This window comes from Pteropus alecto, unplaced genomic scaffold, assembly GCF_000325575.1.
Source record: "Pteropus alecto unplaced genomic scaffold, ASM32557v1 scaffold8, whole genome shotgun sequence".
NCBI classification, from domain to species: Eukaryota; Metazoa; Chordata; class Mammalia; order Chiroptera; family Pteropodidae; genus Pteropus; species Pteropus alecto.
The window spans coordinates 15424477-15440665 of record NW_006494609.1 but is presented as its reverse complement, the minus strand read 5'-3'; the positions used below and the strand labels follow the sequence as shown (position 1 = coordinate 15440665).

Genomic DNA, 16189 nt, shown 5'->3' with positions numbered 1-16189 from the left:
CTGTGGGGCCCAGTGGTGCAGTCTTCCTGATCTCCTGCACCCAGTGCTCCAGGAGTGTCCCTTGTGTGGGTTGTGTATGCCCTCTTGTTGTAGTTGAGCCTTGATTGCTGTTGGCACATCAGTGTGTGGAATTGACCTTCAGGCTGACTGGCCACACGCACAGCATATGAGCTCCTGTGCCGTGGCTGACCTGACAGAGTGGGATTGCTCCAGCGAGCTCTGCTGCCTGCTGGGAGACCACCCTTTGGGTGTGCTGCTTGTGGAGCTAATCAGGCGGAGCTCTGTGGCAGCCTCCAGGTGTGTTCTGGGGCCTCTTGGGAGGGGCTTCCATGCAGGCCATGGTCACCTGCTGCCTGTAACCTGCTGAGGCTTCCTCGTAGGAGCTACAGAGCGATCCGTGATTCATAGCTGCCTGTGTGGGACCTGGAGGTGCATGGGAGAGGTGACACTGCAAATCGAGGCTGGCTGCCACCAATGCCGGGTCTGAGGCACCTCAGCAAAAGTCATAGTGTACGCTGAGGCCTGCTGCTGCCTACCAGCTGCTTATAGGGCCCAGACAGTGTGTAAGTTGGGTGAGGCAGGGTTTCAGGGAGTCGTCATGGTGGAGCAAGTGGGGTTCACCAGGCTAATGCTGATTTAGATTTGGCCACAGTCAAGGAGGGCTCAGCACATGAAATATAGCACTTGCCTGCCAGCTGTGTGGGAAGAGGGCTCAATACAGGGACAATGGTGGCTGTCCCTCCAGCCTTTGGCCCTGAATCCATACAACTCAGTTTTTCCCTATATGTCTCTGACAACTCCCAAGCCGCTGTCCCTCTACTATAGCCTAGAGTGAGTGCCTGTGAGCCAGTGAGTCTGTGTGCAGGCTCATTAAGCCGACACCTGGGTTTCCAGCAGCCTTCAGTGTCACCTGGACAGACAGATGTTGTTTGGGCTCCGCTTGCTGGCACTGGTTCTCTGGCCTGGGGAGCCTGGTGTGAGGCTGGGACCCCTCATTCCTCAGAGGGTACCTCTGTAGCTGAGCTATTCCTCCCAATTCTCAACCGCCACACGTGTGGGGCCAGCCTATTTTGCGTCTCTGCCATTTCCTCCAGTCTCAACGTGGCTTCTTCTTTATAACCATAGTTATAAGACTTCCATTCAGCTAGTCTTCAGTTGGTTCTCCAGGTTGATTGTTCTACAATTTCGTTGTAATTTTGATGTGGTCATGGAAGGAGGCGAACAGTGTTTACCTACTCCACTATCTTGACTGGAACACTCTAAATTTGTATAATATTAGTTTAAATATTTTGTAACATATAAGCCACCTCTCTTATCAGAATGCTGAAATTTTGAGACATGACAGTTTTCAAATTTTAACCGAGATAGTGTTTGGGATGAGATTTCATTGTATTTGTAGCCTCTGTCAGTAGGAATCATTTACTAGAAATTGAATTGGAAAAGCATAGTTGGATACCATTTGAAATCATGTAAAAAATGGTTCTTATTTTTTCTTTTCTTGTACTGATAATATTTTTCTGTCTTAAAATCATTTTCCAGTTGTTGAATGAAGATCAGGGCAGTGTTACCAGATGGATGACCGGGTGGCTTGGAGGAGGATCAAAAAGTGTCCCCAACACACCTCTGAGACCAAATCAACAATCTATGCTTAATAGTGTAAGCGCTCATTTTATTTTTGCTGAATATGAAGGGTGAGATGATTGTACATCGCATTCATTTGCAAAGAATCAGATTTCTTTTTAAAGTTATTTTACATAGCCCATCTATTTTGAAGTTATGGAAATTAAGATCCAAAGATATGATTAACTTAATGATAAGCAGTTTTAATAAATTTATTGAATATAGGTTTTAATTTTTAGTATATGTGCCGCTCAAGCGAGCACTAACTTTAATTTATTTTTATTTTTATTTTTCAAAGTATTAACTGTTCCTTTATTTGTATTTGATCATGATGCTGCAGGCACACAATTATTTGTCTTACTACTAAATTATGAGATTCTTAAAGATAGCGACTTTATTTTTCGCATGTATGTATCTATGTAGTCATTGAGATAATAAATACTTATTGAGCATCTGCTGTGTACCTTCCTGTTCTATGCATTGGGGATGCAGCAGCAAATCAGATAAAGTGCCTGCCCTCAACGATTCCATTTTTGCAGAAGGAGGTAGTTAATAAGCATGAAAACAAAGTGACTGTTATGTTAGTCGGTTTAAGATGAACATCAATTGACTTGAGTAGCACTGTGAGAATGTGGAGTTTACTTCTTTATTTTTAAAAGGAGAAACTAAGGATAGGTGACTTACTCTCAGCTAGCTAAAGATAAAACCCTATTTGAAATTGGATGGCAGAAAACTTAATTTAAAAGAAAGGTCTATACTACATTATTTTAATCTGATAAAATTACTTGTGAGCTTTTGCTATATTCATTGATTGGGTTTACTTTAGAAAAATGTGACTTTAATATTTATTTTCTGTCAATATAAGTTTTCATGTCTGTAAACAGTTATTAAAATGATTTAAGACTTACCGTCTTAAGTGTCATTAGTGGCAAGAAATCTTAAGTGTTATCAGGTAGCTGATTCTGAGTATAGATTTGTAAAGTGCTATCATCAAAAATTATTAAGTTAAAGTTTTTGCGTATGTCTATATAACTGAAGTACTTGCAGTTTTAATTTTTCATAAAGCTTAGTTATAAAGAAATGATTCAAAAAAAGAAATGATTCAGATGGCATGATTAGTTTTTAATATTTAATTAGAATAGCTAGTATTTTTTTAAGTTGTAGTGAATATAATTTTAATACCTGCCTAATATAACTAAAATATTTTCTCTTTTTTTTTCAAATATTTTCTTCTTAGTCTTTTTCAGAACTTTTTGTCAAATTTCTAGAAACGGAATCTCATCCATCTATTCCACCACCAAAGCTTTCTATTCATGATATGAAACCTCTGGATTCACCAACAAGGAGAAAACTAGATACAAATGTACCAGAAAATTTTAAAGGTAAAATTTATTTATTTTTTCTTCAATTTAAAAATTTGAATGTTTAATTTATGATTATATTTAACAGTGATATTAACTAGAGTTTTAGTTAGTGTTTTTGAAAATGTGCAATGTGACTTCTTCAAAAATTCCAATAAGGCATTATATTTTGGCTTCATATATTCTTGTAGCAACCCGGTATTTTAATTGGCTTAGAGTAATTTAAACAATAGGAAACTATTTTCCCTTTGCATATTGGTTTAATTGTTCTCTCTCCCCGCATAAGCCACTTTGAGTTGCTCTTGGCAGTGGTGGTGAACTGGTAAGCCTTTGCCTGGTCACTCGTTCGCCTTTTTCACTAATGGTGCTTATTGCTAGTAAGAGTTAGAAGTGTGGTTTATAGTTAAAGATTTTTTCCCTGCGAAAATCTAAGTGTTACACTCAATAACCAAACCTTGGTGTGTTAATAATATTTATAAGAGTAGTGTAGTAAACTGGCTTAGACATCCAGGAATTTAATGAAGCATTCTTGTATGTCAAAAGATCTGCCAGGAAGAAGATGGTTTGGTGGCTCTGCATATGTGCACATAGTTTTCTGTCCCTCTGGTTTATAAGGGTCTTATTTATATTCATATCCCCTGTATTAGCATGCAGTAAAATTTCTTCAGTTGAAATTTAAGTCTATCCTTTAAATTATAAATAGATTCTTTATTGTAAAGTCCCTTTTTTCCTGAAATCTTCATATATTAATTCAGACTAACACGTTTGTTTGCTAATTGGACTGTAAAGGTATATATATGTTATTATATATGTTTAAGTTTGTATCACGTCAGATATTTAATGTGGATAAAACATTAAATAATTTATATTCTGAAATTTTAAAAACTCGCTTAGTCATTTTGACAAATATTTCTATTCTCATGAATTTTTTATAGGAAGAGAAAATGGTAACATTTATTTGTTCTTCAGATAAGAGGTTTAGCTGCTAAATTTAGTGGAACGTCTTAACTTCATCTACAGGCGTAGACCATACTAAAAACACTTTTTCCTTGTTACAGTAGGTTGTAGTATCTTAAGGCGATTTCCAAAATTCATTATGGCAGGGTCTCCCCTTCTCTTTACCCCCTTCCCCTCCTCTCCATCCTTTTCCCCTCTCCACTTTCCTCCCTCGTTCCTACTCTCCTCCATTCAGGTATCAGGTCATGTGCCCAGCTGGATCTGAGATAAAACCATTGATGCTCTGAGTTGGTACAGGGTTTGCATGAAAAAAAGACAATTTGAGTCTTTTTTAATCCTGGATTTGGAAGTTGTGTGGCTAGTCTAAGAGCTTACTAATATCATCATAAGCTTTTTCAGTTTGGAAAGTTGTTATTCACAGGAGGGTACAGCTTGAGGACCTAGGGGTACTTAATTGTGTAAGTAGATTTGATTAATTTGTTTTGGTGCTTTCTTTGTCTTAGAGGCCTTTTTTTTTTTTTTTAATTTTATTTTATTATTCGTTTCAAGTATGCAGTACAGGTTAAGCTTATAAAACGATCCTCCCCCCAGTTGCTCTTTCTCTCTGGCTCTCCACCTGGCCATTATGTTAATGCTGACTGCACTCACTATGCCTGCTCCTTATTTGAGATTCCCAGTGCTGAAGAGGGCGCCTTCAAGGGGCTGCTGGTCTCTTAACAATGAAGTTGTTAGTGGGTAAGAAATAAAAACACAGTTCATCCACTAAGACATTAGGGCATAAACCAATTACCTATTCCAATAAAAACTAATTGTAAATCCTAACTTTATAGAGAAAATATCTAATTGAGAATTGTTTTCAAACCTTTGAATGTCTAAAAGATGATCAGGTAATGTAATGCATATATATATATTTTTTTTTTTGTAAATTAATATTAAATTTTATTATTGAAATATGGGTGCCAGTGTTTTTCATGATCATCATGACTATTTGGGGGAAACCAAATTCTCAAGTCCTTTTACAGGTAAATAGTTAGAGAGTTTGCCTTATAACTTAGAAAACACTTTTAAAAGCTGTTATTATAGTGTGGAGACTAAAAAATGTAGTACATTTCCTCCCACTTTCTAAGATCTTCTAGCTGGGCTAATAATCAACAGAGACAGATTAAGAGGAGAAAATCAAACTTTTAATGCATGCGTGTGGGGAATTCACAAAAGCATGAAAATTCCAAAGGCAGTGAGGCAACATTGGATATATATGACATTTTTGGAAAATGGAAAGAGACGGTGGAGCGGGGAGGGGTAGAGATTTCAAAAGTGAGAATGTGCGATTTATAGGTAGTTGAAGAAGAGTAGAACATAGTGGCAGGCAAATTCTTGCAAGGCAACCCAAAAACATTGCAACACAGGGCTATATTTCTAACAGGCCCCTGCCTGAAGCCCTCCTGTTTACAATACTCAATTCAAATTAGGTTGCTGAGGGTGAGCATTCTCAGATCTTCCTGAAGTAAGTCTTTCCCTCTGAATCTCTTGAGCAGGAAAGGGGAAGGAGGACCAAAGGTTCTTTGAGTCTTTTCTTAATAACCAGCTTAAATATCAGTATCCCAAAAGGCAAAACTTTTGGTCCCCTTCAGTAGTAAGTGAAATTAATCAGTTATATAACTGATATTTAAATACAAAACAACAAAATGTGTTACATAATATTAATGTGAAGTATTAGCTATACATTCAAATATTCTTCTCTCCCCTTTTCTTTCTCCCATTCCTTTCTCTTGTCCTGTCCTTTCACTGTTCCATATTTCACAGGCTCTGCTTATCAGAATTAAATTTATTAGGGGGCGAAATCTGGGATCCTAAAACACACATATAGTGTTGACTCAATAACTTATAGGAGACTAAATAATTGATGTTTTATCATTTAGATACAACAGAATCCAGGTCTGGTAGAAGAACCGATTTGAACCCTTTCTTGGCTCCCCGCTCCGCGGCTGTGCCTCTCATTAACCCAGCTGGACTTGGGCCTGGTGGGCCTGGGCATCTTCTTTTGAAACCCATCTCGGATGTGTTACCCACATTTACACCTTTGCCAGTGTCACCTGACAACAGTGCTGGAGCTGTGTTGAAAGACCTTTTAAAGCAATAGATGATTCTCAAGCCAGAGACGACATACATAGCACTTTAAAGAAACCATGAACACTATATTTATGTACTTTATCACAAAGTGGCCTTTTGGAAAAAGTCATGTATTTGTTTGCGGTTGTACTTTCTCTAAAATTAATAAATATATCGTTAATGCTTTTAGAAATTGCTGGTGTCGCAAGAGGAAGTGTTTGCTATATTATCTGCTTTTTTCCTTCTCTGATTTGACCTAATTTAAGCTAGAAACATTTGCTTTTTTATCTTAACTTAAAAAAAAAAATAAGAAAAATAAAAAGACAAAAATACTACTAGGTATATATTCGCTCTTTATTTCCTTTTCTGACTTTCAAGTTCATTTAAACTGAAGACATGTTGTTTGTCCTTTAAAGATAATCCAGAGATTTACCAAAAAAGAAAAAAGAAAAGGAAGAAGAAATAATAGCAGTGGCTTATCCGCATAGTGCAGAAAATTGATCTGAAGTGTATATGAGTCATCTTTAGAGGACTTTGTGTAGGTAGACAGGCCAAGAACAAGGTTGTCCCTGGGAGGTAGTACACAGTTGTCCTGAGGTGGAATGTGTGTGTTTGGTTCTATGCAATTTTATCACATGCGTAGATTCATGTGACCACCACTACCGTCAGATATGTCAAGGACCCCTCATGGCACCCCTCACAGCCACCTCCTTCCTCAGCCCCCACCTTAACCTCTAGCAACCACTAACTGCTCTCTATCTCTATAATTTTGTCATTTCAAGAGTGCTATAAAAATGGAATCATAGTGTGTAACTTTTTGAGAATACATTTTTTTTTCACTTAGTGTGTTGTCCCTGAGATCCATTTGAGTTGTTGCATATATTAGCAGTTTGTTTTCTTTATTGTCAAGTACATATTGTGAGTCTGTGTTTTTGTTTTATGACAGAAGATATCTTTTTAAAGGTATCTTAACACTAATTGTTTTCCTACACACATGCACACGACTTTTATATAAGTGTTAAATCATAACAGCTGCATTTACGGAACTATAATTAGCAATATCCCTAAACATGACACCTCCTGGCTCTCTCTGAGGTGTCAGTATGAGAGGTACAATATGTCAGTCCAGGAACTGTCCATTCTCATCCTCAGGGTCACTGAGGGCAGTGACATTACTTCAGCAGCACTAGCATCAAGTGTTGGGAACTTAAGAATAAGGGTGTATTTATTTTTTTTTATAAACCTATCATAAAAAATCCTGAGTTGGAACTTAATTTAATCAGGATGTCATGTTTGTATTAGTTGTTGACGCTGTACCTTTAAAGACATTTCTTGCAAATTTTGTAAATTTTAATATGCCTTTAAAATAGAAACATCTGGATACAAAGGAAGGTGGAAGTGATACTAATCCAAATATGTAAATAGTCCTGGCGTGAGCCAGGACTAAATTTGATTATTTGTAAATTTTGCTGTGATTACGTATACTTTCTGACTGTATTTAGAAGAGTGGAAGTCTAAGTGTTGATGGGTAAATCTGATTTTTCTGAAGAATTTAATAACTGGGACATTGCTACTTCCCAACATCTCCTGTCTCCTTGGCTAATTTATTTATATTGTCATTCTTTATTTAGTATACTTTAAAGGAAGTTGTCATACCAGTTCTATATTAGAACTGTCAAACTGCCTTTTGTCTGTTTTGCCCATTATTATTTCTCTATGAAATTATTACTCTTAGGTTTTATATGATCTTTTCAAAGAAACTTTTGCTGGCCATTCTTAATTATTTACTGCTTACCATTGGAGTTTCATTTCAGTGTGAAGCGTCTGAAATAAAAATTCGTAAGTTAAAGAAAGAAGACACATGATCTTTCATTTTGGAGAAATAGAACATGCAAAAAATTTTTTCTCTTTTAATTTGAAAATAAAATTTAAGTGGTAGGTATTTAAGTAGCATGTCATCATATTTTATATGCCTTTTATGACATTTTGAATATTTCCTTCCTTATTCAAAACAGCCTGTCTCCCTTCACCCCATAGTTTAACATAAGTTTGAAAGCTGTTATGGGTGGATTGCATATCTACATCACAGGATGACCTTACATGGCTGCTATTTAATTATGTGACCTTGAACTAAAGCTGTAGTACCTAATGTTTCAGTTGTATCGTCACTGAATCTATAGCTCACTGGTATGCATGCTAAGTGTTTGTTGATGTAAACCAGACATAACTCATCTACTTTTCTACAGCTAAGTTGTGTCAGAGATGAACCATCTGCTCAAAGAATCTTCTTAGTAACCATACAGTGATGAAGCATATAATTCTAGTGTCAGCAATAGGACATTGCTAACAGGAATTTTATTGCAATATTTTAACTACGGTGATTTTACTGTTTACTTCTCAACAAACTTACTAGAATTTGTGGTGGAATTTTGCTTTGGCTGCCACAGATTTTCACAACATTCCTAATGGTTTTCAACTGCTAATACTATAACAGAAAATCCAGCCAGACATTGAATTTGACTTTAGTATAATTCTGTATCATATAGTGGTTTGCGTTTCATTTTCTGCCATTATTAAAAGAAAAAAACAAAAACTAAAACTAACACATGGGTAAAGTAAATGACTTCCTTAAAACCAGCCAATTAAAACATTAAATATCCCCTCTCCAAATAAAGCCCCCACTTTATTTTAACCTTTGAATGGTTAATTGAAAGGGAAGGAAAGACTCTACGAATACTTATTCATTCATTAGGTGAAAAATAAACTGTCTTCAGGGACAGGGGTATGTTGAGAATTATTGAAAAAGTGCTGTTATGAGTCAAAACTTAAAGCATTTGAACTTGATTTCTAAAGCTAGTGAAGTTTTTCATATATCGTGTTTAAAGTGTTTTCCATCAAAAAATATCTTTAATTTTGTAAATATCAAGTATAACTGATATTTATTTTATATATTCCTATGGAAAAAGTAATGGTACTTTTAATGTTCTGACATTTGTGATTATTTGCCAGTGTTTACTTTTTAACTTATTAAGGTTTCTCTACTTCAAATTGATCAGTTGTCTTTTGATTTCTAGGGAAATAACTAAATGTGGGAAATTTACAACCCAGCCATAATACTGGATTGTGTTTTATAGAGCTTAAGTCAATGCATTTCTGAATTTCTCAGGAGTACTGCAAGGCAAAAAAAATAAAAAATACAAATAAAAATGATATATATGAGTTGGCAATGTCTTCATCCACAATAAAAAAAAAAAGATTTTTTAGCAAACAGCTGCTGACTTTTTCTTTAGAAGGGGGAGAAATGACTTACACATGTTGTTTATAGCAGCAGTTGATCAACTACTGAAGCTAATGTCTTCAAGTGTTCACCGGATGTCTGCTGTGAGGACACTATTTGAGTCTTGGAAATGTTAAGTATAAACAATTTAATAGATGCTTAAGATAATGTATGAAAAGTGGATCGGAGAGATTTTAACCAGCCTTCCCCCTGCCCTCCCCCCGCCGGAGGTGACATTATTCATTATTGGGCTCTTGGTGTTTCGGTCATGGCTCGTTTTTTCTTAGATGTGGAACCTCAAATAGTTTTAACTGTTCATATGATAGCAGTATTGGAATGATCATGCGTTTTGAAGTTGAGAGATGGATGGGAGTACTCATTTTGACCCTTTCTGTGTGACCTTAACAAAATTACTTTGGGACTGATTTTTCTCATCTCTGAAGTAACACCTACCTAGTAAACTTATGGGGTCATGAGGATCAAGTGACACATTCATTCATAATATTTATTAAATGAATAATGTACCACTTGTAGAAATGCTTTATAAAATCTGTAGTTCTGTACAGATGTTAGAAGTTGTGATGATTACTGCCAAAGAGTGGATGACAGTATCATGCGTGGGGGTGTCATAAAGCCAAGGATTGTTTCAAGAAGGTAAGGAGGTCAAAAGTGTGAAGTGTTGCTGCTCTGATGCAAGTTTTAAGACCTCACTGCATTTTGGGACCAGGACGTTGGCCATGACTTAGAGTAGTGTTGGCGGAATGGTGGGAACAACGGCCATATTGTTCAGTGGGTTGAGTAGATGATGAGCAAGTGGAGATAGTGTTTGTAGGTAATTCTTCTGAGAAATTAGATTGTAAAGGGGAAGAGGACGTTAATAGGAAAGTAGGGTGGAGGGAGAACTGATTTAAGCTTGTGTGAATGCTGACTGGATGGAGAGGCTGCAGAGTGGAGAGAGGAGCTCCTGAGAAGGGGGAACCGATGAGTCCGAACACAGATGGGGGGATTGGCCTTAGCTAGGAAGGACTCCTTTATTGGGACAGGAGTGATGGAAGAGAGGAGATGCAGACAGCAGGTGGATTTGGGTAGAGGGAAATTCTGGGAATTTTCTTCTGTGAGATTGTCAAGGAGCTTTATCTGTTAAAAATGAGGCTGTGGAGGGTCTGAGTCTTGAGAAATTCACAGTCAAGTGGGAGAAACAAGCCTGTCCACATTACTGGGGACGTGTGAGGACTGCCCGAGGTCCTGACATGGGCCTGGCAGACAGATGGGACGAGGGGGCGTGGTTGCTGAAGGAAGGAACATTTGAGCACTCTGGGAGGAAGCCAGCTAGCAACATAAACAGATAAAAGTTCTTGCCCCAACCAGTTCCAGTGGAATACAAAATGCTGTTAACCTGCACTCGCTTTCCTGTCCTTGGGACTTAGGTCATGTGAATATATGATATGTTTGAGGGGTTTACAGCATGTTATTGTCATAATTTAATACAGCCAGTAAATTAATAATACATTATAATTATACCAATATTTGTTTTGGAGATAAAGAAAAATTCAAGAATGTTAATAAATGGATCATTAAGGCAAATGTTTGAACCCTTAGTTTGTTTTCCGCCTTGGCTATTACTGGGCATCAGTCTTTTAGCCCTTCTGGGGTTAAGAAATTAATAATTTGCACTATAATGATATTTTAACTGTGATAATTTTCAGCTGTGACTGTTTTTACAAGCGTCCTCTCCTTTTCAGCTCTAACATTCTTTGATTTGAATAAACTATTTTTGACCCTCAAATATTAAATTGTAATATTGAAAATATTTGTGAACTTAAGAGTTGGTAAAGTTGTTTCCTAGATATCCTTGGATTGTTAAAAATATAAGATACATTATTCTTTTTTGTAAACTATAAGGCATTTAGACATTGAAGGCCATGGTACTGTAAGAAGTTTTCTCTAACAATGGTTAGTCATTGTATATTCTTGAATGCATACATTTCCCAGAGTACAAGGTCTGGCCCAGACAGTGAAGAGAAACATGATTTCTTTTAAAGAAAAGGATTGGAAACAAAATAATATAAATTTTCTTCATGTTTCCGATGCAGCTCTTTCCACTTAGGTATATTCAAAGAACCATGGTGTCATCTGTGAGTTAACACCTTAATGCCTTTACGAAAGGGATTTTCAGGCACTCTCCCTGAATAAAAATGGGGAGGTGGTGATAAAGTTACAAATTCTAGACTAATGAGGTAATTTTTTATTTTCGAATACTTAGATGGAATGGGTAGTCTTTGAAAATTGTTGGAATCATTTCAAAGTCATCCCTCTAAAGTATTTGGCATGCCACATGCATGCAGATTTACTAGTAGAATAGTCTAGATGCATGCATTCACCCTATGTTGCTCTCTGTAGGGCTGCACTTGCCAACTGTAGATTCTGTGTTGAAAAATATTGATGGTAAAAATCAATTATCCACAGAATTGCTACTTGAGCAATTGACCTCTATTTTTTAAAGTGTTTTCACTTTTATGTTTTTCCTTGAAATTAGATTTGCTTGGTGAAAACTAATTTTACCCCTGCTGTCATCCTTTAATTTGTGTGTGTGTCAAATATTTCCAACATTCAAGAGTAGATAACAAGGATATTAGGGACATCTGGCTATGGCCATGTGAAGAGGTCAGCCATTCCTCCCTGCAAAAAAACAAAAACAAACAAACAAAAAAAAACAAACAACTTAGGGCTCTGGTAATTGATCAAAGAGACAAGAAATTGAAAATTGTTGATTTTTGAAAAACTTCTAGAGCTTCAGTCAAGAACCACTGGAGTCTAATCTTACTGCCTGGGGCTTCCCTGATCCTCAAGCCTCCCCGTTTTTCTAGCACCAAGCCAGTCTTGAAAACCAGCAGCTTTGTTGCCTGAGGGGGTGATCTCAATTGTGGGGGGTGGTGGCTGTGCAAAAACCATGACTTTGTCAGTTTAAAGTGGTGAACTTGGAAGGAAACATGGAGAAAACTCAGCGTTTCTTGCCCACGGTTGCAATTCCAGATGGGGCGAGTGGCTGACCAGTGGGAATTTAATGGGGAGGCCTCAGCACTGAGAAAGCCATGGAAGGGTCCTGGCTGCTAGAAAGACCTGACTCATGTGCAGGGAAGACCCAAGTGACCCTAGTGGTAAGAAAGGCCTAACAGAAGCCAACGTGAGACTGGCCTGTGAGTATTTCTCAATCTGCACGCAGATCCACTGGCAATGGATGGAAGCCACATGGGCTCGAGGTGTTTAATGAGCAAGGCTCTGCTGACCACTAAGCCACGCAGCAGCAACCTCTGGGAAGCCAGAGTAAAATATTAAAATAAGAATATAAAAACACATGAAAGGATTGGCACAAAATATTCAACGTCACAAAAAGAAAGGACAGGCAACCAAGATTACCCAGCAAAGCTATTGTTTAGAATCAAAGAAGAGAGAAAGAGCTTCCCAGACAAGAAACAGCTGAAGGAGTCCATCACCACTGAACCAATATTATAGGAAATGTTAAAGGGACTCCTTTAAGAAGAAAAAATTTAAAAAATGTGAATAAGGAAATATTGCAAAGAAAAAATTCTCACAAAGGCATACACATAATAAAAGCAGTGGATCAACCAACACTAAAGCTAGTACAAAGGTTACAAGGCAAAAATAGGAAGATCGCATGTAATTGCAACAGTAAATTAAAGAATACAAACAAGTAAATAATGACTAAAACAAGCATGGAGAAAGTGAATAAAAATGGTAGTTTTAGAATGTGTTCAAACTTAAGCAACCATCAACTTAAGACAGACTTCTGTAAACGTATCTTGGTATGTATGAAGCACATGTAACCACAAACCAAAAATCTACAAGAGATGATAGAAAAAGTAAAGAAAGAAATCCAAACAATACGACAGAGTCATCGACATGCAAGAGAAGAGAACAAGAAAATAAAGAACAGAAAACCACAAAAACGAAACAATAAAATGGCGATAACTACACATCTATCAATAAATAACTGTAAATGGATTAAATGCTGCAATCAAAACACGAATAGATAAAGAAGGTGTGGTGCATATAGACGATGGAATTACTCAGCTATAAAAAGGCTGAAATCTTCCCAATGCCGGCGACATGGGTGGACCTAGGGGGTATTAGGCTAGGTGAAATAAGACAGAGAAAGACAAATATATGATTTCATTTATTTGCGGAATCTAAAAAACAAATGAACAAAACAGGAACAGACTCACAGGTACAGAGAACAAACTTACAGTTACCAGGTGGGAGGCCGGTTGAAGGCCGGGTGAAAAGGGTGAAGGGATTAAATTGGTGGTTACAAGGGCTGTAAAGTACAGCATAGAGAATATAGTCAACAACACTGTAATAACTATGTATGGTGCCAGGCAGGTCCCACGCTTATCGGGAGGATCACTTTGTAAGCTATATAAATGTCTCACCACCATGCTGTACACCTGAAACAAATATATTAAATGTCGATCGTCATTGAAAAATAAAAAAGAGTTGTTTCAAAAAACAGCAGAGACGTGAGCAGTCACACTCTTCCGTGGGGAAGAAAGCTTCCTCAGTATAAATCTAAATTTAAAAAAATCAGAAACATACATCAGAATTAATAGTTGTTACATATAATCTAAAGTATCTAGATGTCAACCATAAACTATGAGTAATCCAAGGAAGAAAGTGTGATCATATTCAGGAAAAAAGCAATCGAAAGAAACTGGGGGGCCTAAATGTTAGATTTAGCCCACAAAACTTCAAAGCAGTGATCTAAATACAAAAGTTAAAGGAAGTTATGTTCAAAGAATAAACGCTTGCATGCTCATGACCCAGCTTTACCAACTAAACATGCCACATTTTCTAAAAATCTTTTTGAACTTTGAAAGAAAATTTCGATCATAGACTCAAAAGTAGAGAGAGTAACAATGAGCCCATGTACCCATGATTAGCATCTCAGGACTATCGACTCTCATTTCATCCTGTACCCTCGCCCATTTCCTCTTTCTATTTTTTATTTTTCAAATGTTTATGTAATTGAAGTAAAATTCATCTAACATAAACCCAGCCATTTTAAAGCGTACCATTCGATGGCATTGAGTACATTCACGATGTCCCACAATCATCAGCTTTTCCTTTCTTCCATAATGTTTTCATCACCTCAAAAGCGATGGACCCTCAGGCCGCCATTCCCCTTTGCCCCCAGCACTTGTATTTTTTAAATTAATAACAATTTTTTCTTTTTCAGTTATAGTTAGTGTCCACAGCCATTTTAGTTTCAGGTGTACAACATAGTGATTAGAAATCTCTATAACTCACAAAGTGACCACCCCAATAAATCTAGCGCCCCTCTGACACCACACATAGTTATCACTGTATTATTGGCTATATTCCTTATGCTATACTTTCTGTCTCCATGACTTTCGTAACTACCAATTTAGACTTCTTAATCTCATCTCCCTTTTTCATCGACCGCCACCCGCCGCCAACCCCTCTCCCATCTGGTAACCCTCAAAATGTTCTCTGCTTGAAACAAACTCTGCTTTTTTGTTGTTGCTTGTTTTATTCCTTAGATTCCACACATATGTGCAATCCTATGGCATTTGCCTTTCTCTATCTGACTTACTGCACTCAGCACAGTACCCTCTAGGTCCATCATGAAATATCTTTCTCCATCCCATTACTTTTAGTCTGTGTGTGTCTCTTAATCTGAAGCGAGTCTCATAGGAAGCAAATGTAAGGGTCTTATTAAGTATTCAGCCACCCTATCTTTTGATTGGAGCTTTAATTCTTTTTCATTTGAAGTACTCGTTAGTAGATATGTTATGACTGCCATTCTTTATTTAGACTTTTGATACCTATTTTTTTCTTCTTAAAGAGGTCTCTCCAACATTTCCTGTAATACTGGCTTGGTGGTGATGAACTCCTTTAGCTTTTTGTCTGGGAAGCTCTTTATCTGCCCTTCGATTCTAGATGATAACTTTGCTGGGTAAAGTAATCTTGTTTATAGGTCCTAGGTTTTCATCACTTTGAATATTTTGTGCCAAGCCCTTCTGGCCTGCCAAGTTTCTCTTGAGAAATTGGCTGACAGTCTTATGGATGTTTTTTTGCTTGTAACTATTTGCTTTCTTCTTGCCTCTTTTAAGACTGCTTTTTTCTTGCCTCTTTTAAGATTCTCTCTTTGAATTTAACCTTTGATATTTTAATTATGATGTGTCTTGGTATGGGCCTATTTGGGTTCATCTTGTTTGGGATTCTCTGAACTTCTTGGGGTTGTATGTCTATTTCTCTCACCAGGTTAGGGAAGTTTTCACATAGGTCCTCAATTCCTTGCTCTCTCTCTCTTCTCCTGGTACCCCTATGATGCGAATGCTGTTACACTTGATATTGTCCCAGAGGCTTCTTAAACTATCTTCATTTTTTTTGGATTCATTTTTCTTGTTGCTGTTCTGATTGGATGTCTTCTGCTACCTTGTCCTCTATGTTGCTGATTCGACCCTCCGTTTCTTCCACTCTGTTGATTCCCTCTAAGGTACTCTTCATCTCAAGTATTGTATTCTTCATTTCTGACTGGCTTATTATGTTTTCCATCTCCATTTTTATGTTGTTGTTGTTGTTTTTTTTATTTCTGTTAAAGTTCTCACTGAGTTCATCTACTCTTCCCCTAATTTCTTTGAGCGTCCTTATAACCAGTGTCTTGAACTCTGCATCTGATAGATTGCTTATCTCCGTTTTGGTGAATTCTTTTTCTGGACCTTTGTTCTGTTCTTCTGTGTGGGGCATGCTTCTTTGCGTCCCCATTTTGGCTGTTCCCCGCTACCCACTCTCGTGTCTGTTTCTATGTATTAGGTACATAGAC

At 37.2% G+C, this 16189-nt stretch overlaps 1 protein-coding gene across 3 annotated transcripts in view; it reads left to right on the top strand.

Annotated features, from left to right (window-relative positions):
* The window catches only part of TRIP11 (thyroid hormone receptor interactor 11), a 70404-nt gene extending 61138 nt beyond the window's left edge, over positions 1-9266 (top strand). For 2 of the 3 annotated variants that reach the window (XM_025042107.1, XM_015599680.2), the window contains 3 exons: positions 1540-1656; positions 2858-3002; positions 5858-6078. In XM_025042107.1, coding sequence (XP_024897875.1) covers positions 1540-1656; positions 2858-3002; positions 5858-6078 — 483 coding nt within the window. Of the gene's footprint in view, positions 1-1539; positions 1657-2857; positions 3003-5857 lie in introns of all 3 variants that reach the window. The other variant, XM_006925533.3, reaches the window with a different exon arrangement.
* The last annotated feature ends 6923 nt before the right edge of the window (positions 9267-16189 follow it).